Source organism: Columba livia, chromosome 7 (genome assembly GCF_036013475.1).
Source record: "Columba livia isolate bColLiv1 breed racing homer chromosome 7, bColLiv1.pat.W.v2, whole genome shotgun sequence".
NCBI classification, from domain to species: Eukaryota; Metazoa; Chordata; class Aves; order Columbiformes; family Columbidae; genus Columba; species Columba livia.
In genome coordinates, this window is record NC_088608.1 from 17,066,037 (window position 1) to 17,087,141 (window position 21,105).

At 57.2% G+C, this 21,105-nt stretch overlaps 2 protein-coding genes across 11 annotated transcripts; one reads left to right on the plus strand and one right to left on the minus strand.

The window, feature by feature from the left end:
* Window positions 1-828: 828 nt before the first annotated feature.
* On the minus strand, window positions 829-4,812 carry LOC102087074 (tubulin alpha-5 chain). 2 transcript variants are annotated; one of them, XM_005498602.3, is made up of 4 exons: window positions 4,673-4,812; window positions 2,359-2,581; window positions 2,078-2,226; window positions 829-1,897 (listed from the first exon to the last, which is right to left on the minus strand). In XM_005498602.3, the coding sequence occupies exons 1-4, from the start codon at window positions 4,673-4,675 to the stop codon at window positions 926-928; spliced, it is 1,347 nt and encodes a 448-aa protein (XP_005498659.1). In that variant the 5' UTR covers window positions 4,676-4,812; the 3' UTR covers window positions 829-925. The 2 variants fall into 2 exon arrangements, with proteins under 2 accessions (XP_005498659.1, XP_064926842.1); XM_065070770.1 differs by lacking the exon at window positions 4,673-4,812 and adding an exon at window positions 3,860-3,863.
* Window positions 4,813-14,998: 10,186 nt separating this feature from the next.
* DNAJB2 (DnaJ heat shock protein family (Hsp40) member B2) lies at window positions 14,999-21,032 on the plus strand. Of its 9 annotated transcripts, none has more exons than XM_065070775.1 (10): window positions 15,005-15,150; window positions 16,675-16,764; window positions 17,758-17,867; window positions 18,283-18,336; window positions 18,492-18,608; window positions 18,778-18,867; window positions 18,994-19,099; window positions 19,225-19,295; window positions 19,473-19,694; window positions 20,606-21,032. In XM_065070775.1, exons 2-10 carry the CDS (start codon window positions 16,700-16,702, stop codon window positions 20,614-20,616), a joined length of 846 nt encoding a protein of 281 aa, XP_064926847.1. In that variant the 5' UTR covers window positions 15,005-15,150; window positions 16,675-16,699; the 3' UTR covers window positions 20,617-21,032. The 9 variants fall into 9 exon arrangements, 8 of the variants coding, with proteins under 8 accessions (XP_064926851.1, XP_064926847.1, XP_064926845.1 ...); XM_065070774.1 differs by lacking the exon at window positions 15,005-15,150 and adding an exon at window positions 15,617-15,747; XM_065070776.1 differs by lacking the exon at window positions 15,005-15,150 and adding an exon at window positions 16,111-16,143.
* Window positions 21,033-21,105: the final 73 nt, after the last annotated feature.

Genomic DNA, 21,105 nt, shown 5'->3' on the forward strand with positions numbered 1-21,105 from the left:
CATGGGCTTACACAGCTATCCCTGCCCGTGGGGACAGGGGATCTGCTGCCCAGGGGCATGCCAGGAGACACTGCTGTGACCCTCTGGAGTGGGGTCCAGATCAAAGATGCAGGATAATCTTTAAGAAAAAAAGGAACAGGATGCAATTCCAACTGCTATGCATGTCTGGCAGCATAGTCAGGTCCCTGCAAAGACATGAAGAGGAGGGGTCTCTGCAGTGGGATCAGAGCAATGCCTGGAGTGAGGGGCAGCAGCTCCAGCTCATGCCCTGGTGCAGCAGCAGGCACCACTTGGCCTGAGCCCATGGGTATGGTCATAGGGAGCACCAGGAGCCCTGCACAGTGGGATGAGTGACTAGCCATGCTCCAGGAATCAGTGCAGCCCACTACTGGCTCACACTTTCCCCTCCAGCTGGCTCGGGTGCATGCTGGGAGGAGGAGGGCAGGGCAGGACAGCCTCTTGGGTCAATATAGCTGGAGCATTAGTGCTAAGCAGGGAAAATTAATCTCTGGACCCAGCGTGCTGGATAATGGGTAACAGAAATCTCCTGTTTGCAGTTGGAGGCAGGAGCTGATGTTTGGACTCCTGACCACTGGGCAGGGCAGGGAGAGGGCTCAGCACACAGCAAAGGGAGAAGAACATGAGATGAGGGAGGCAGATGGCCTCAGGGGGGTGGCAGAGCACCCACAAAGCCAGGCAGGGAGTGGGCAGAGGTGTTCCCAGACAGTGCACCCCATGCCCGCATGTGCTGGAAGTACAACAGCACTGACAGCAGAGCTGAAGCACTCACCACACACCTGAGCTGGCAAGAAACAATACAGCTGGGGGTTCAGTGGGATACACAGAGGCTCTGAAACTGTTTATTACAAAGGCTTTCTGCAGGAAACACAGGGAAGGAGCATAGTGCTTTTTGGCAGAGGCTTCTCTACTCCTCACCCTCCTCTTCATCCTCGTAGGAGTCCAGGCCCACCTCCTCGTAATCCTTCTCCAGAGCTGCCATGTCTTCCCGCGCCTCAGAGAACTCCCCTTCCTCCATGCCCTCGCCCACGTACCAGTGCACGAAGGCTCGCTTGGCGTACATCAGGTCAAACTTGTGGTCCAGGCGAGCCCAGGCCTCGGCGATGGCCGTGGTGTTGCTCAGCATGCAGACGGCGCGCTGCACCTTGGCCAGGTCCCCCCCTGGCACCACTGTGGGTGGCTGGTAGTTGATGCCCACCTTGAAGCCCGTGGGGCACCAGTCCACAAACTGGATGCTGCGCTTGGTCTTGATGGTGGCGATGGCGGCATTGACGTCCTTGGGCACCACGTCCCCGCGGTACAGCAGGCAGCAGGCCATGTACTTGCCGTGGCGAGGGTCACACTTAACCATCTGGTTGGATGGCTCAAAGCAGGAGTTGGTGATCTCAGCCACTGACAGCTGCTCATGATAAGCTCTCTCAGCCGAAACCACAGGAGCGTAGGTGGCCAGGGGGAAATGGATGCGAGGGTAGGGCACCAGGTTGGTCTGGAACTCAGTCAGATCCACATTCAGGGCCCCATCAAACCGCAGTGATGCTGTGATGGATGAGACAACCTGGCTGATGAGTCTGTTCAAGTTGGTGTAGGTTGGGCGCTCGATGTCCAGGTTTCTGCGACAGATGTCATAGATGGCCTCATTATCCACCATGAAAGCACAGTCTGAATGCTCCAAGGTGCTGTGTGTGGTGAGGATGGAGTTGTAGGGCTCCACCACGGCAGTGGAGACCTGTGGTGCTGGGTAGATGGAGAACTCCAGCTTGGACTTCTTGCCGTAGTCAACAGAGAGTCTCTCCATCAAGAGCGAGGTGAATCCAGAGCCAGTGCCTCCTCCGAAACTACGAAACACGAGGAATCCCTGGAGCCCTGTGCACTGGTCAGCCTGCGGAGAGAGCCAAGTGAGCTTCCTCCATGTACTGACTTTGCTGGAGAGAAGTTTCAAACTGTTGCTTGGGCAGCCAAAGGCCCCCTGGGCACAGCAGGGCACACCCCATACTCCCACCCCCAGCAGGATGCTGAACTCCAGCTCAGGGGGACACATCCCCGCTCTGCAGTCACCTACCAGCTTCCGGATCCTGTCCAGCACTTGGTCGATGATCTCTTTGCCAATGGTGTAGTGCCCGCGGGCATAGTTGTTGGCAGCATCTTCCTTGCCAGTGATCATCTGTTCAGGGTGGAAGAGCTGGCGGTAGACTCCTCCCCGTACCTCATCTAGGAGAGGTTAGCACAATGTCAGAGATTTTTGAACTGGCTCTGGGGAAAGGTGGCAGGAGCTATTCTAGGGATTGCCATGAGTGGATTGTTCCCACACGCAGTGACCACCAGCAGCTGAGGTGCACTCACCAATCACAGTGGGCTCCAGGTCCACAAAGATGGCCCGTGGGACATGCTTCCCAGCCCCGGTCTCACAGAAGAAGGTGGTGAAGGAGTCGTCCCCTCCACCGATGGTTTTGTCGCTGGGCATCTGGCCGTCGGGCTGGATGCCATGCTCCAGGCAGTACAGCTCCCAGCAGGTGTTGCCCATCTGGACGCCGGCCTGGCCGACATGGACGGAGATGCACTCGCGCTGGGGAGGGGGAAATAGGGTCAGATCCCAGTTGGGACCACAAATGTAGCTGCAACAGGGGGTGAGGTGCCCAGCACAGGCAGGGCAGTCCAGACCCTTGTCGCTCTGTGGAACCCGCACTGCTCTACAGCCTGGGTGCTTTGTGCTTATCCCCATCTCCTGCCCTCTGCCAACTCTGGTGCTCTGCCTCCTGTTGTTGCACTGCCCAGCTCAGGGGCCCAGGGAGATGGAGACACATCAGCTGGAGCCAGGGACACAACATTGTCATGTTCTCTGGACTGTCTGCACCCACAGCCCCAGGAAGCACTCAACGAGCATCTTCTCTATTGCCTGAACACTCACTTGGCTTAAGGGCTGGAGCCCAACAACAGGGCTGTGGGGTGATGACGGTGCATCACCCAGCATTGGGAGCTGAGGAGGTTGACAGCACTGGGCATGGGTGCCCAGCAAGAGGGCGATTTGCAGCAGCGAACGGTTGCCATGCTCTGAGGCTCAGCTTCCCTAAATTAGCTCTGGAGGAGGAAGCGTTAACTGCATTTCTGAACTGAACTGAAAGGCTGAGGTGGAAGGATCCCTTAGTTCAGGGCTTCAAGGGCAGCCTCAGGTTCCTCAGGGGCGTAACACTGAGGTGGGCTCTGCAGCCTCGCTCCCTGCAGGTAAGGGTCACACTTAACCATCCCAGAGGCTGCAGCCCTTTCAACAAGAACCAAAATAGTCACTGCCTCAGCCCTGCTGTTGCCAAAGACTTGGATGCGTCATCAGCCACAACTGAGGCAGAGGAGCAACCAAATCAAACCGGATTTCCAGAGCCATGGGTGCCTCACTGTGAGTCAGCGGCAGGAGGCCGGTGGAGCAATTTTGCACCAGGAGCACGTCAGTGATTGCTCTCTGAGGAAGTTGCGTGGGTCACAGCTCTGTGCACCTGGGGTGCTTTCTGTGCTGCATTTCAGAGGCAGCAGTGACAGTGAGGAATGACAGAAAAATAAGCCCTTGATACCCAGGGTAAGAGCCAGAAGTCCATCTCCCAACCTTTCCCAAAGCTGAGGTGCAAGCAGCAGCAAAATGGCACTCCACTTTTCCACAGCAAGTCCATGAAGGTTTTGTAACACAAGGAGACAACAGTAAGTCCTGAGGAAGCTCCAGGATCCTCAGCAGAAGTACACAGCAAACACTGACACAACTACAAGCACCTCTGGATGGCCACAAGAAAGAAGAGAAAGGACTCCCTGGCCAAGGACCTTGTGAATTAGGGTGTGAGCAGATGGTTATGCTGATCACCATACTTCATCCTACCAACATGCAGCAGCCAGGACCAGCTTTGTGGAACTGAATGCTGACAGCAGGCTGGGCAGAGCCCCACAGTGCTGGGGACACAGCAGTGCTGGTCACCAGCCAGCAGACTCTGCCTTCTTCATGGCAAGGTCAGGCTCAGGAAGGACAGGGAGCACAGCCCTCCCAGGCAGCAGGCAGGGTGCCTGGGTTCCCTGGCATTGGGGTGCTCTCCAGAACAGCCAGAGAGCTCAGGATCCAGACCTGACAGCAGGACCACAGCAGCAGGGCAGCCCGGAGGCTCCCCCGCAGTGATGCCTACCGGTGGGCTGGTCCCTGGCACCCAAGGTGCAGGGCAGTGAATGAAGCCACAGCTTGCTCTGGGGCTCATCTGCAGCTCTGCAACCTGGAGGGTTAGCAGGCTGGGCCCACTTCCCCCAGCCAGAGATGTTTCCACAGGAGATGGGCAGAAGCCGTGGCATGAGAGAGTCAGCCCAAACGCCAGTCTCCACACACAGCGAGTTTGGCTGGTGGCCTTCTTCCCTTGGACATGTCAGACAGGTGCAAGGGGATGCTCAGAGGGAGGCTGCTGGGTGCCAGGGAGGGAGCAGCTCAGAAAAGGCAGAAGCCAGGCAGAAGCAGGGCAAGCACAGCCGGTACTCCCATCAGCAGCTGCCTGCATGTTTGGGCTCCCGGGCGAGGCCCCCTGCGAAGCTCTGGGGGTTACAGCCTGCTCCGCGCAGGGCCCAGCTGGGGTTCCTCCCACTCCCCGGAGCGCCCCGCGGTACCAGAAGGAGGGGGCAGCCCGGGGTCGGCACTCACCATGATGCCACCGCCGCACGACTCGCCTGTCCCCGGGCTGCCGCAGCTCCGCACCGCCGGGACGGCCGCGCCGCCGCCACTTTATACCGGGGGCGGCACCGGCACTCTGGGGCGGAGCGCAGCGCCCTAGACAGTTCCGGGCGTTTACATAAATTTGTGTATAATGCGCATATTTCCATATACTTGCATAGATGCAGCTGTGTTGCCCGGCAGCCGGCTGGGTGCATTGCCGGGGCCACCAAGGAGCAGCATCCCCCGCCCCCCTGCTCCCTGCCTCCTCGGGGCCACGGGAAACCTGGGCATCCCCTTGAGGAGAGGGCAGGGGGGGCATAAGGATTGGTCTTGCTACACTTGCTGGTCTTGACAGAGTGGCTTCCCCTGAGGGCCAAAGATAGCACCTTCTTATTGGGGGTGCTGCTGGTGCGAGGCACCATCCAGGCATTCACCAGGACAGATTTCAGGAACCGAGGAGGGAAAGTCAGCAGAGAACCTGGCTCAGGTCTTCCCACCTTGTGGGTGGAGGTGCTGATGTGATCCCTGGGTGAGCACACAGCTGGGTCTCTGCCAGCCATCCAAGGCCCCCAGAGCACACCTGGCAGAATTTCTGGAGAAATACAGGCAGAGAAAACACTTCAGAGATAAGCACAAACTTTCCTGGCCTCTTTGGAGTTCAGTGAGGAAAAAGCAGGAAAACTCTGTCCTGCCCCTTGCCTCAAGGACAGGTGTGCCCTCGGGCTGTGTCTGAAAGCCTTGTCTGCCGATGGGCTCCTCCTCCAGCCTGCCTCTGCTTCACCTCCGTCGATTTGACCTGATTTAACAAAGCTTTATGAAGTGATCTGTGAGGGGATGGGGGGAGCTTGGAGCACTTCAAAGCAGGTCTTTTTGCAGTTACTTCACTGATTTCTGGCTCTGCTACAACGAATAACTTGTCCATTCTTTCCTCCCCCATCCAAAATACTCACAGCATTCCCCTGCCATGCAGAACCAGCCCTGCCTTTGCCAGAGCCCTCCGACTTAATGAGTTTTCACTGAAAGACACTGTCATCTCTCAGCTCACTCTGAAAGCTGAAAGGTGGACCTGAATTATCCACCCACAATGGCCTTTCTTTGTGCCTGAGTCACCTGGAAAAGTGTCACCTTCACTGATGAAGACGTGTAAAGTGACTGAAAGCAGCAGTACTGCTGTGAAGCCTGTGCCAGGGTCTAAGCAACACATTTTGAGACCTGCAGAAATGGCTGAGCCAAACAGAGTGAGTTTAATCAAGCTGGTGGGAGGAGGCTTTTTCCAGAGAGATGCTGCTGAACCTGGACAGGATACTGTGGCAACTAGATAACTCTGGAAATGCCTAAACTCCTCCCTGTGGTATAAAAGTCCTTTGAGTGACCTCAGAGATCACTAGATAACACAGACCATGCTGATGCAGACAGTCCATGAGAGTGAGAGGGTAACTGCTAGCACTGAGGCATCAAAATTTGAGCCCCAGAAGTTAATTGGTTTGTAAAAGAGTGATGGGATCATCTTTCCTGGTGAAAATCCTTGCCAAAGTGCTAGCTGAAATGTGACTTCTGACTAGGTGTTTCCTATCACTCTCCCTACTTCCAGGGTGCAAATTAATTGTGAGGCTTTTATAGCATGAGTGCTTTGCAGCAGTGGTTAGAAGCACAAGCGTCAGAGCTAGGCAGCGAGCAGGATTTCAGGTGGCTGTGCAAGGCTTGTGTGGTTCACACAACTTCAGGAGATCTGTATGACAACCTGGTGGCACCTCAGGGTGTAAAATGATGTGGTACTTCTCCAAGAGATGCCTGAATCTGTTTATGTACCGTTCTGGTAGAGAGCTGATGGTGAAATGTCCCTGATTTGTCATCGCTAAAAATCCATGCTCACAGTGAAAGTAACCATTCAGATGCTGTTATGTTGAGTGAGCAGGGCAGCAATGACTGAGAAGAGAGCCGTGAGTCATTTGGAGCTACACATCTCCATGTACCACTGCGCGGAAAAGCCCAAGCAGATGTCTGAGCTTTTTTGAAATGCTTAAGAACAGCTGGCTAAATCCAGGGAGCACCAATGGGCTGCGGCTTGTCAGTGCCTAACTGCTCAGCAGCCTGCCAGATGCTGGTAGCAGCAGCCTGCAAGCACATGATGGAGTCTGATCTTGCCCTGGCTGGAAGAAGATTCATCCTGAGGTGACCCATCTCTCAGAGATGTTACTCACATGTATAAGAAAACCCTTCAAATGTTTCCAGACGATGTCAGAAATCACTAGATTGCAAGAATGCTCAGGAGACTTTTTCACCATCACTCAGAACAAAGTTGGACCCTGCACCAGCACCCAGAAAGGCACAAAAAACAAGCAAGGCAAATTTTAGGCTAGTGAGTCAGAATTCAACCATCTCTTGATAGAAGAATAGGAAAAACAGATTGAAGATATCCAAGGGCAGAGCCCTGCACACTACAGGGGAGAACCCTGCTTGATGCTGCCCACAGAGCCCAGGAGATCAGCTGGCTCTCAGACACCCCTACGTGAGAAAGGGGAGGCAGCACAGTTTATTGCAGGTGGTGCAATGCCTCCATCAAGGGCAGATGCTTGCACTAAAAAGCTCTTCATTACAAGTTATTATGAAAGTTTGGGTGTTGCTACTGGTACAGGAACCTCTGTTGGCAGAGCTTGCAGTTATCCAGACAGAGCCTCTCAAATAGCTGTCTTCCAGAAGTATGTTAAGGTCTGCCCCACCTAAAAGCACCCAGAGCTGAAACTGGGGAGGAGAGGATCCATTCAGAGTGCAGTCTGGTACACCCTATCTACACCCTAGTTCCCTTCTCTCTTCCCTGTGGAAAGCCCAAACTGTTGTTCCCATTTTTCAGACCTCAGCTGCACCCAGGTTGTTCCAGCCAGAGCAAACAGTGTCACAAGCCACTCTGGGGACACAGTTTGGCCAAGAACTTGGGCAGCAAACCCAGCTGCTGGGCTGGAAAGTCCAGAGATCCAGCGATGCTCTGCTGCAGGGTGAGTAGTGATGACAACCTTCTCAAAGCAGACAGGCAGTTCTGCATAGAGACTGGGTGGACAACACTGTCTGGTCGAACTACTGAGTCTGTTGAACATATGGGGCTTGACTGCATCTTGCAGAGTTTGTGAGTTCAAGCAAGTCCTGTATAAAGCTAACTGCTCCAGCAGTGTCCCAGTGAGTGATTAACTCTTCAGCATGCTCCAGGGCAAGAAGATGCAAGTTTAAGGCTTACTAGCAGTAAGGGTAGGGAAGCATGATTGTCGCAGGGTCAAGGGATCTTCATCAGTAGATGTCTTCAACAACTCAAGTGTGGCATTTACTACTGAAGACCTGCTGGAATACAGAGCATGGTAGTGATCTGACAGAAGTTCTCTCTGCTGGAACTGAGCAACAGCAGCATAATTGCTGGTTCATATAAAATGAAGTCCATTGTGCAACACCCGCTGCATTGCCCAGAGCATGTGCCACGTTACAGGAACAATAAAGCTAATTCCAGATCTCACTACAGTCCTAAGCCCTGAATCACTGGGCAGTGGCAAGAGCAGGGAGGCACTCCCAGGGACGCAGGCAGCCTCGCATGCATGCTGAGCCCCAACCTGCAAAGCTAAAAGGGACAGGTGGACGAGTTGGGACTAGCTCGTTTTCAGGCACAGCAGCCCTGGGTAAGCAGCTCCCTGGCTCAGAGTCAGCCTCCCTGGCTGCTGGTGTCACCCGCCTTTCTTCACGTCCTGGGAAAGGCAGCTACACACCCACAGGAGCAAAATAAAACCAAAGCTGTCTAATTACCGTGACTTCATGTTGGGGCTCTGAGCATGCCTGCTGTGAACAAGCTGCCTCCAGGCAGGTGATGGAGGGGCTGAGCCTGCTGAGGTGTCCCCATGCTTGCAGGGGACACCAACGTGCAATGCTGGTTTTACTCTTCTCCAGCAGCCCTTGGAGCCGACAGTGGCACAAGCAGTATAGGAAAAATTGGAAGCAGAAGTGCAATGAATTCTGCATGGCTAGGTGATGGACCTCCTGGAAGGGCATGGTTTACCCCATCAAGCCGGAGGGGGTCTGGATACCCCAGGCAGGACTGTAGGCACAGTGATAAGTCTCCATCCTAGGCCCTTTAGGCCTTCCTGTCTTACAAGTTCTCAGGAATTGCAACAAAACTGCGGTCAGCTCTGTTGCAATGCCATGGAGCCTGCTTGTGTGAGCTAGAAGCGATGTGGCAAGAGGCAGTGATGGGGCAAGAAGCAATGATTGCTTCCCTGCTTTCAGGAGCACACAGCTCATCTGTGGGACTGCAGCTGAACCACAGCCTCTGGGCAGCAGAAGGACCACAGCAGATTCACGCTGGGCAGCTCTGCAAATGTGCCCATTACTTTGAGGTAGAAAAAAAACACTGCCAGGTGGGCAAGTCCAGCATGCCCTGGGAAAGCAAACAATTCCTGGCACAGGAGCATCTTGCCAACAGCTCTCCTCTGCCCTGGTCTTTGGCGAGCAGTTGAGCCCCTAATGGCTGAACAGATGTGTGCAAGTGGGGTTTTTTTGCACGTGGAAGTGGAAGTGGGTTGTACATAATGCAAACAGCTTTCCACCCCAAAGGCATGCTGAGAGCAGAGCTGGGCCTGGAGAAACTGCAATAGCCTGGAGTCTCAGGGATTGCCGTAGAGTTGTTAAAAACAGAAAGGAGACGGCTGGCGACTGGCCAAGCACTGGTGGATGTCAGAGGAAAATGGTTAAGGAGATAAAAGATGCATTTAATCACCCAGCCAGGCAATGGGTCCCAGGGTGTTCCTGCCTGGAGCTGCTTGTGTGTGTGTGGAGAGAGAGTGGTATGCGAAACCAGGTCTGCTCTCCCTGCTCCTCCCAAGCCCCGGGCACTGCGAGGCAGTGGCCTCCCGTTCACTAGACTGAGAACTTGTGTTTGATGGCCATCCTCAGGATGCCTGTCTTGAACATGTGTCTAAGAGCTTCCTAGCAAAGTTAAATTGGATGTTGAGGGGCTGTGCATGTAAAACAATAGCTGTTTAGCAGGGTGGCCCTGTTGTAAGGACTTGGGAGCACTGGTTTGCCGAGCTCCCATGCCTAAGGTGGTCCTCTCCTCACTAGGATGAGCCATCCCCAGGTGCCCTGTACACAACCATGCAATTGTGCCCTTCCCTGGGATGGGGTGGCTCTCACATTGCCATTTCATAGCCCTGAATTGGACACAGCCGGGAGGGCTTTACCACCTCCCAGGCAGGAGGACACACCCTGGCAAGAGCTGGATACCAAGGGCTCCTGCATATATTGGGGAACCTTCAGAGGGAAAAGGCAGAGATGTAGCTGGCCTGTAGTGCGCAGGGTGCCCAGGGAGTGAGCAGCGCTGGCGGGTGCAGGGCGAGGCAGCCTGGGCTACCCAAGTGCTGACTGGTGATGGTGAATCATAAGCAAAGCGCTGCTGGGCTTCTGTGGGGAGCCCTGTCAGGCACCGCTGGCTTCAGCTCTTTAATCAACAATCTTGAATCTCAGATTGCCACGGCACGAATAAAGTTTGAGGGTGCCAGGCGGGTGTGCAGAGTAATAAGTAACAAGACTGCCCCTTCCTCCAAATTCCCAAATGAATTACTTTGCATTTCACTGTATTAAAGCAAATTTTGCTGCAATGTGGCCTTTTAATTGAGCAATTCTAAAACATCTCTGATAGCTAGTTGTCCCCTTCACTAGCTACTACCCCCATGAGTGTTATCCCAAATTTTTTTACTAAACATTTCTTATCACTGTGGGCCTTGCACCCACCCTTGGGGATCCCCACTACAAATGCCCTCACCAGTGTAGCCCCTGGCTCACAAGCAGACCTTTGCTGTTGATGCATCTGGTGTGCCCTTAGCAATACAGAAATACAAACAGGCTGCCTTGACATGCTGAGATAAATGTTCTGGGACAACACAAAAAGTAGATCTGGAAAGACTTTTGGCAGCAGCTATGAGCCTTCTTCTTCCGTGGACAAGGGAAACATGATTCCATCCTTCTTTGTGGCAATATCGTGATTTATGCAAATGCTGTTATCATTATCTGCTCCCATGTAAGGATGTCATGCCAGCGATGTGGATCTGAATCAGCCAGACATGTAATCACCTAGAAAGCTGATGACAAGTTTGCATAACAATACCTGCCTTCCCTGAGACAAGGCTGATCAGTACTAAGTGCACTTTTCAGTCTTTAATTCTCTGCTGACAGAATCAAAATTAATTCTTCTGTTATTTTTTCTGGTACGGTCAGTAATCTAGCATTTTCTGGGTCAACTGGTTTATTTTCTTTATGACTGGAGTGATTTCTGTCCTTCAGTCCTTCAGAATTACACCAGTTTTCCTAGCTCTGCTAAAAATTACCATCAGCATCTCAATAAAACCTTCATTTAGGTCCATTAATACTCTCAGTGTGGGCCTGATGAATTGAAAATGTCAGTTTTAGCAGGTGATGCTTTATACACTGGTTTGTTACAGATGGTATCCAAATTAAAGCCTTCTCCATCACGTCAACAGCATTTCCTTGGTATTTTAGGCACCTACGGCTAAGGAAAAGAGCAGAATTCTGCTTACTGGCATCCTTTTGTGCATTTTCTTGTTTTCTTCTAATGCTAATGCATTTGCCCCATCTCCTTTTTTATTTCACCCTGCTTGTCTTGTTTTTTCTGCCTTTGAGCCATGCCTAGCAGAAAGGCTATGGGCCAAGGCTGGGTGTGTAGCTGGAGGTCATGATGAGGGCTGGACAGCCGGTGGCCCCAGGCCTACCAGACACTGCAGAAAATCCTGGCCAGGCCAGCTGGACAGGAGGGTCTTGGTGCTCGGGAGTGAGTAGGCATGAGCATGTTGGTGTGCGTGAGTGAAATCAGGTTTGCTTGGCAGTAAAATCCCTTCCTGTCCTGCGTCAGCCACAGCTTCTGCTGCTCTCCATGGATGAAGGGCTCCCCAGCATTTGGAGGGGTGCATGGTATCAGTCTTGTCATCACCCCTGATCTCCCTTCCCTTGGGGTCAGATCCAGAATTCACAACCCCCATCCTCATCTGCTCCCGTGTACCACAGGATTATCCAGCCCACCACGTGCCCAACCGTGTGCTGGGGGTGAGGGTGAAGCCCATATCTGTCATGAAGCTCAGCTGCTGCCTCGGCCCATGCATGTGCTCGTTGTGGAGAACCTGTTTAGTCACGGGCTTCTGCCACTTCCATCGGCCTCTGACTCTGCTGATTTAAAATCTGCAAGCACCTCAGTTTTGCCTGGGTTTTGGCTGGGGCAGCAGCCCCAGCAGCAGCACAGGCGATCACTCCCACGGGGTGGTGCCAGGGATGCAGAGCCTGTGTCTGGCAGATTGCTGAATTCAGCCCAAAGTCATTGCCCTGCTTGAATGAAAGTCACCCTGACTTTGCTGTTTCTCACTTCTCCGTTCTGCTGCACCAACCAAAAGCAGCTGTGTAACTTTGCCTCTCTGGATACTCCCCAGCTCCTAGAAGGTGCAATTCTAGAAAAGCCAGCTGGGATGAGAACAGAGTGGATTGGGAAAGAGGTGGGCAGGTGGCTGAGAGCATGGCCCATTGAGACAAACATGAGGAGCATCAAAAATGTGAGCGTGTGGAGAAATTTGCTGTGCAGGGAAGTCAGGGGAGCTGGGCAGGACTGCTGAGGTGAGACACCAGGACTGGGAGCAAAAGAATGAATGTGGATTTTAAAAAGGGTTGCCCCACTCAAGTGATGCCCCTGGCTGCCACCAGCGCCCTGCGCTCATGGGTCCCTTACCCTGGTGCAGCCCTTCCAAGGCTCAGCAAACCTGTTGCTCACACTGACTCATTTTCTGGGGGCTGCACTGATGCTGTGGCTGTGCCCACAAGTGGGGAGTGTGGCCATGGCTCCTGCTGTTGTCTCTCCTGGGTGTGGACAGGCAGAGGAAGGTGGCATGGAAATAGCACCCAGCAGCCTGACTTGCTCTGCTCAACCACTTCTCACCCCGTCCTGCTGGCTCCAGCTCCTGCTCCTTCCCTGTTGCATCTCCACACAGCTGCCCTGGAGCAGGGACCTTCCCTTGGGGAGCAGGGAGAAGGGGATGGAGATGGCTGGGTGCAGTGAGGGGAGCAGTAGGCACACAACCCACTGAGCATATAAATCCACAGCTCAAAAAAATCATCAAGAATACAATTTTGCAGTATATAGTTGACCGTTTTGAGGAGGCTCTAAAAGGGTTTGCATTCTCCTGAGGAAATAAAAAACAGAAATGTTGATCAGCACTCAGAAAAATATCTGTCTTAACATGTGGTTTGCATAACACTATAGCACACATTTATGATGCAATTCAGTTGGCATCGTAAAAGAAGAGGTAACCAGGATAAAAAAAAAATTAGTCCTTTGGTCTCCTGCTTTGCTCATGTGAAAGCTCTTTTCTCAGAAAGCCTCAAGAGTATTTAATGAGCATTTTTGTGACCCTGCAAAGCTAAAAACAGGGTCACAACACAGAAAACCCCAGAATTTGTAAAGAAATACAGGTCTTCTTGAGACACACTCGAGATGCTTGTGCTGGGTTTGAAGCTGGTGTGAGCCAGGCTGGCAGGGAGGTGTATCGGGATTTTGGGCAGACCTAGGAGGAAAGGACAGGGAAAAGAAGACAGGGTGCTGTGCTTGAAGGTGTGTGTCCATCACAAGCAGGTGATGAGCTGCCTCTCTTGGGCTGCTGCAAGGTGGCTGGCTTTGCTGGTCTGGCCATGGGAGTGACTGTAGCAGCTCTGGGCTGAGGTGTGGCTGGCACAGCATCCTCCCTCCCACCAGTGTTGTGGTGGGCTACTGCCCAGTTCTGCATGACCTCCCCTAAGGACATCAGGGAGGTGCAAGTCCTTCTTACTGCATAACCTGATCTCATGCGTGAGGGACGCACGTGCCACGAAGGCAGCAGTGATGCATTCCCCTCGCTCCAGAGTCCCCATCAGCATGCAGTGTCCTCTCCTTTCCCTGGTACAGAGGCCTCCCTATCTGGTGGACACAGAGCAGGCTGATATCTGGCAGCTCTGGGGTCTCATCCCCAGATCAACTGCAAATGTTAGGGAAAGGAAAGCAAAGTGCTGAAACACAGCTACTACGTCCTGGTGACATCTTCTCGGCTTCCCCACCAGCAGGATGGGGTTCCTGTGAGGCAGCCTGTGGCTCCATCTAGTGCCCGTGTCAGCCGAGCCTTGCACCCATTGCTGGGCAGATGGGTCAAATCAGAGCCCCTGACAACTAGCGAGGGCACCCTGGCCAGAGGCAGCCACCTCCAGGAGCCTGCTCCCTGCAGCTGGACAGGCAGGTACAGGAGGGCAGTGCTGCAGCGGCATCCAGGGAAAAACAAAAATGAAACCAAACAAAAAAATCAAGCAAACCCAACAACAAACCAAACCAAACCAAACCAAACCAAACAACAAAACAACAACAAAAACCCCTCTGCTACAAACAAACAAAAAACAACCAACCAAACTAAACTCTCCCCCCACCACCAACGCCCCCAAAAAACCCGGGGAATACTCCAAGCAGTTGCTCAAGGAAATCATCAAGCGCTGTCTGATGGCAGGGGCCAGGTTTCTAATCCCTTGGAGAGGATATGCTCCCCGACATAGAAGATGCCGCTTGTCCCAGTGCTAACCCAGGCCCACTGCTTTTGTCTGGGGAGGGCTCTTCTCAAGACTGGCTGTTCTGAAATTGGTCCCTGAGCAGTGCTCAGAACGGCCTGTTTCAACGCCTGGGTCTCCACAGCCTGCTCAGTAAAGTGGCACTGGGAAAGTCTGGCAGGTTTCCCAGGAAGGGATTTGTAGGAAGTGAGGAAGATATCTCAGCTGCAGTGCAGGGTGATGTGGCATCCAAAAAGCTCTGGTCCTGCAGAGAGATCAGGCCCCCTCCTTCACCCATCCAGACAGCCAAAGGGAACAGTATGATCTCTGTGGCCAGGACAGGTTGATGGGTGCAGGTAAGTCGCATCGAGACTGCCCATGAACCCAGGTGAGAACAGCCTCACTGTGGGGGCTGCCTAAGCAGGGGCCATGGAGAGGAAACATCCACATCAAAGCCCTTGGTGCGTGGCTTTTCACTGAGCCCCGGTGCCCCGGGCACCTGGGCACGCTGGTGCTCGACGTGGCTCGCTGCCCCCACCTGGTGATGCCCAGAGGGCACAGGGCCCGTGATGCTGTGCCGGGGCCATAGCGGTGCCGGGAAGCCCTGGCTCCTGGCAGGGACCTGTGGCCACCAGCCGGGCAGGCTGCACCCCTTCATGTCCCCCCCGCAGCGGAACGGCCTGGGCGAAGCGCTGAGTCACCCCAGCTGTCCCCTCCCGCTGGCCCCTCCCGCTGGCCTTTCCGGCAGGGACCGGCCGGGCAGCTGATTCGGCAGGAGGCCAGGGGACAAGAGGAGCCCGGGGGCTGCCCCGGGGCGGTGGCCGTGCCCCCGTGTGCCTGTGGCACTGGCTACAGCGCTGGAGCCAGCGAGCGAGGTCAGTGCCCGCCCCTGTCCCTTGCCGGTGCTGCCCCTGGCACACCCGCCGCCCCGCAGCGCGGGGAGAGCCAGCGCCGCCGGTCCCAGCGCGCTGCCCGGGGCAGGCAGACCCTACCGGGCTCTGCCACCGCCGCCTGCTTTTCCCGCCGCGCCCTGGAGGGTCCCGCGCAGCCCGGCCCCGCTCCCCGCCGCCCCGGGAGGCTTGTCAGGGGGATGCCCAGCCAGCGCACGGCAGGGCTGGGAGGCGGCGCAGCGCAGAAGCCCCCGGCCAGGTCTCCCCCCGGGATGGAAACGGGGAGGGGGACAGGGATGAGGATGGGGATGTAGACTGGGGTGGGAAAGGGGATGGGGATTAGGAAGGGACCGGGCAGCGCCGAAGCGACTCTCCCCGTTCAAGCACGCCTCCCTATGACCTCACCGGCCTAAGAGGCGAGCGCGTGACGTTACAAGAATGCAGCGTCACGATTGGCTGCAGCCGCCGCTCATCGGCCACCGGAACCCGCCTCCAGGCCCCGCGGCGGCCCGGGCAGGGGGAGGCGCGACGCCGGCCGCGGGCGGCCCGGGGCGGGCGGGTGGCCTCGGCTGCGGCACTCAGGTGGGCGCCGGATCGGGGGGACGGGGGGTGCGCAAGGACCGGGGGACGCGGGCGCACCGGGGGAGGGACGGAGCGGCGGACGGTGGGAGCGGAGCGCACCGGGGCACACCGGGGGAGCGGTACTGGTCCGGTGCCGTCCTTTCCCTTCCCGTGCCGCTGCCCCCGCCCCTCCCGCTGGTCTAGATCCGGTGGCGGCAAGGGAGGGGGACGGAAACTTCCAGCAGCCGCGCTGGGCCGGGCAGCCCCGGCAGTGCCGTGTTTACAGCCGGGCCGGGGGGGCGGTCCCCGGCGGCACGGCACCGCCCCGCCGCACTGCCGGTGCCGTACTGGTGCCGGTGCCAGCGCCGCCTTCCCCGTCAGCTGATGCGGGCGGGGGGCGAGTACTCGGGGAGGGAGGTCGGCATCCAGGGGGCGGGGGGGCTGGAGAGGCGGCATCCCGCTCCTGTCCCCAATCCGGAGCGAGGTGGCCCGAGCATGGGGAAGGGTCCCCGCTGAGCCCTTAATCCTCTCTAGCCGCTAAGCACCTTAGCGGGCTGCTCCCGCTGGCTCCTCCCCAGCCCCAGGACAGCACCCTGGGGGCGGGCAGGAGGGGAGCTGTGGCAGCTGAAAGGAAGCAGGGCCAGGAGCAGGGATCCCTGTGCCCTTGCTTGGGCAAGTTGGGGTGATGCAGGTGGGACAGCAGTGCAGCAGCAGCAAGGTGACCCCGGCTGGGGCTTTGCATCCAGGTGGCCAAGGCACAGGCAGGGTCCTGGGGAGCCGTGTGTGGGGTTGCTACTGAGCCGTTCTTGGGGGAACCTGTGGGGTGGTTGGGGTGCCTGGAGAGGGCAGGGCAGCCCACTCTTGCTCTCGCACAGAGTGCTGCTAGGCTGTGCCCCCTGACATTGCCTAGACCCTCTGACATTGCCTTCACCCCCCCCTCCTTCCCAGTGACCCCACAGGACAGCTGTACGTCATGGTGGACTACTACGAAGCGCTGGGGGTGAGCCGCAATGCCACTGCCGAAGACATCAAAAAGGCGTAAGTGGATGGCAGGCGTGTCCCTGCCCAGCGGGCAGAGCAGCCCAAGACACCCACTTGTGGCACCAGCAAGGCAGAGGCTCCCTGCGGGGCCAGTAGGGACAGGGCCCAGTCCCAGAGGTGACAATCCAGCCTCTGTTTCCTTTGTGTGCAGGCCAGAGTTGGGCTGGGCTTCTCTGCTGCACAAAGGCATCTCTTGATGGGGTTTGGTCCCTTTGTCCCTGCTCTCAGCCTGGGGCTGGGAAGGGAGGCAGGAGGTGGGTCCCACTGGTGTCTTGGGGTGTCCGCTCACTCTGCTGGATGGTAGAGGGCTGGGGTGTGGGGCCTCTGCTGGTATCAGGGTTGGTGTCTGCAGCTCACAGGGAGAGGAGCAGTGTGTCCCCTGGCACAGGGACTGGGCCCCGTTGTCAGGTCCTGTGCTGCACCCAGGCACTGCAGGGGAGCCCTGGGGGTGGCTGGAGCCTCCCACAGCTCCTGCCTGGCACCCTGCCCAGGTCTTGCACTCTCACTGGGGCTGGGGCAAGGTGCGAACTGGTGGCTTGCCTGAGGGGGGCAGAGGTCCTGCTGGGTTGGCTTCCTGAGAGTGGATGAGAGAAACTGGGTAGCCTGGGTTAACCCCATCTAGCTGTGGACAGGAGGAAAGGGCTGCTTGTGCTCACCTGGCCCCAGGAGACCCCCAGCAGCCCCTAGTCCCATGGTGGAGCTCAGAAAGGCTCCAAAGCAAACATGTGAGCATCGTCTGGGAGCTGCTGCCAAGGGCAGCTGAGGTGGGCACAAGCTGCACCACTGGGGTCATGCCGCAAACAGTTGCTTAGGAGGCAGAACCAGGCCAGGAAGCTCCTGTTTGATGCCTGAGGCTGTAGGGTGCTGGGTGAAGCTGGCTTGGGGCACCCCTGCCCACAGGGTCGGAGGTGTATGCTCAGGGGGACACCAGCCTGGGACCCCCCCACTGCCCGAGGGCTGCTGTGTGCCCATGACCGCTCATCTGTGCAGGTACAGGAAGGCAGCGCTGAAATGGCACCCGGATAAAAACCCAGACAACAAGGAGTATGCTGAGCAGAAGTTCAAGGAGATTGCTGAGGCGTATGAAGTGTTGTCAGACAGTAAGAGGCCACGGTTCTGTCTCTCATGTCCCCCCCCCAAACTTGGGGCTGCTCACCCTGGGCTGTCCTGCTGCTGGGCTCCCTAAGGTGGCATCTCTGGGTGCCCACAGGAGGCAGTAGGTCCCTCCAGCTTTACCACCTGGCTTGTGGGGCCTGATTACCTCCGGATACATCCCTTAAAATGGTTCCTGGGAGAGATGCAGGGGTGCTGGCCTCCGGATGAGGTCTCCCCAGCATGACTGAGCCTTGCACATCTTTGCCCAATGCCCCCACTTGGGTTTGGGAGCAGTGCTGGTGTGGCAGGTGTTCATGCCGCTGCCTCCTCTTGCCCTTCTCTGTTCTGTGCCGCTCTTGGCTGGGGGAAGCCCATGCCTGGCAACCGGCTTCTCTGCAGCCCCCTCCCTTCTCGTTGCAGAGCAGAAGCGCGATGTCTATGACCGTTATGGCAAGGATGGACTCATGGGAGCAGGTGAGTGGGCGAGTGGAGCCATGAGCATTTGGTGCAGGTCTGGTAATGGCCTCAGCTGAAGACCCGATGTGGGTCTGTGCCCCCTGGGACTCCCCAGTCTTTCTGGAGTTCCCACCTGGGGCTGCGCCTAACTCTGAGCTTCTTCCGTGTGGCAGGACCAGCGGGCTCCAGGACCGATGCTGGAGCCCCCGAATTCACTTTCACCTTCCGCAGCGCTCATGACGTCTTCCGAGAGTTCTTTGGCGGGCGAGACCCCTTCGCTGACTTCTTTGGTACGTGGGGGGTGGGGGCAAGTCCTGGGGCACCTCTCTAGTCCCAGGGCAGCCACTAGGCTTGGGGATGGGGTGCAAGGCTGGCCCTGGCAGAGTCCCCATGGCAGTGCCTTGCTCCTGGCTTGCCAGGCTGCAGGGCCGATGCTGATGGGGAGGCCATGCCTTCCAGATGAGATGCTGCCCTTCTCCGAGCTGCGAGGACCTGGCTCCCGGCACCATGGAGGTGGCCACTTCTTTTCTCCCTTCCCAGGATCCTCAGGTAGGAGGTGCTGCCAGCCCTTGCCTGGTGGGGGAGTCCCAGGACACTGCGTCCCCTTGCACAGGGTCTGTCCCCTGCTTTCCCATGCCCCCACCCTGGCACTGACCCTATTGTTCCCTTCTCCAGATTTCTTCGCCTCGTCCTTCAGCTCTGGCGCTGATGCAGGGCTGGGCTTCCGCTCCGTCTCCACCTCCACCACCTTTGTTAATGGCAGGCGCATCACCACCAAGCGGTGAGGGCAGTGCTGGGCCACCTTTGCTTCATCGAGGCGGGTGGCCTCAGGCCCTGCAGCATGCTGCTGTGATGCTCTGGCTGCTTGGCCCTTGACCGTCCGTCCATCTGTCTGTCTGTCTGCAGGATTATTGAGAATGGGCGAGAGCGGGTGGAAGTGGAGGAGGATGGGAAGCTGAAGTCAATCCACATCGATGGTGAGAAGTGGCATCACAAGACTGTTGGGGACTGGCAGTGCCACTGCCCAGCGCTCTTTCCCTTTGGGGACCCCTATTCTCCTTCGGGGTGGCCAGGGGCGTGCTGCATCCAGCCCCTTGCCAGCTCTGGGGAGCTAGAGCAGACATGATGGCTATCCCTTACCCCTGTCCTTGCAGGTGTCCCTGACGACATGGCACTGGGGCTGGAGCTGAGCCGGCGGGAGCAGCAGGCCTTCCCCAGCCCACGGCCCCCTTCTCCCCCACCGCCTGCCCCACAGCAGCCACGGAGCTCCTCGCCCGTCTGCCTCTACACAGACAGTGAGGATGAGGATGAGGACTTGCAGCTGGCCATGGCCTACAGCCTCTCCGAGATGGAGGCCGCAGGGCACCACCAAGCAGGTGGGCACGGCCCTGGTGCCCTGCCAGCACCTGTGGGCAGCGCCAGCACCCCATCCTCCACCCGCAGAGCCTGTGGTTCCCGGGGGGCACCAGAGCGGGAGTTGCCAGGGGGTGGCAGCCCCACCACAGTGGGGCACGAACCTGCCCCCAAAGCAAAGCAGTGGCACTGCCCCTTGCTCTGAGCATGGGGCTGAAGTTGTGTGTCCCCCCTGTGGGGCAGGGCAAGGAAAGAGAGGCTGAGGGCTCACTGTCTGGGGCTCCCCAGCGAGGGGTGGGGGTCTCTCCTGCCCTGCCTCCTTGCTGCTGCTCAGGCAGGTGGGTGGCTGGGGGGACCCTGGTGTGGAGGGGCTGCCAGGGTTAGGGGTTGTGGCTGGAAGAGGGACCCATGGTGGGGTCCCAGGAAGAGGGGCAGCTCCCTGCCCTGGCTCCTGGGGACATGGTGTGCCCGCAGGCTCTGCCTGCTCCTCTCTCCATGCCTGCCCTGCAAACAGCAGGGGCTCTGGTTGGTGCCTTCCCAGCTGCTACCTGCCCAGGCTGGGTGTCCTGTCTTGGGCTCTCCCTTCTTGCAAAGAGGGGTGTGTGCATGGGATCTGCTTGGTGCCTTGTGTCCGTCTCTTCCCCTCTGGATGCTATCACTCCTGCCTGTACCCCCTCCTCCTCTGTCCCCCCACTGTAGACCCTGCCTGGTCACCCCCTTCCCTGTGCCCTGGCCTGGGAGCACTGCCCCCTCTGCTTCCCACAAGCCTCAGTGACCCCCAGTGATGCTCACAGGCATTCCCATCCTCACCATTGCCCATGGTCCTGCCTTGGCTCTCTTTCTTCTGGGACTTCCCTCTCTGCCTCTACCCAGCCCTGGGCCAAGGAGGGTTTCACAGGTGCCATTGTGTCCCCCCATCCGCTTGTCTCCCCAGGTGTGTTCTGAGGCTGCTGCGCCCAGGGACTGCGCACACCCACTCACCCACGGAGGCTGTCCCAACCAGGACTCTGCTTTGTCCCTGCACGGCCACTCCCTGCCACCCCCTTCCCCCAGCACCCTCTGGCTCCATGGGATAGGGGGTGGGCACAACTGGGGTTATGGCTGAGCAATACTGGGGGGCTGCGGGCGGTATCCAGAGGGAGATGCCCTGGGCACCATCAGGTGGTGGGGAGGGTGGTGACAAGGGCTGGATGGGAGGGGATGGCTGTAGATTAGGCTGCTGGGGAATGTTGCTGGCAGGCAGTGAGGGGCAGCAAGGTTGGGCTCAAACAGGGAGGCCGGGCTCTGCCACCCCCTTGCTGCAGCCCACCCCCTTCCAAACCCCCTTCTGCTGACAGCCCTCAATAAACCTGTTTGCAGTAGCTGCTGCCTGCAGGGTGTCTCTGGGCTGGCGGGTGCAGTGTAACCCCTTCTCTGCCATTGTGGGTGGTCCCT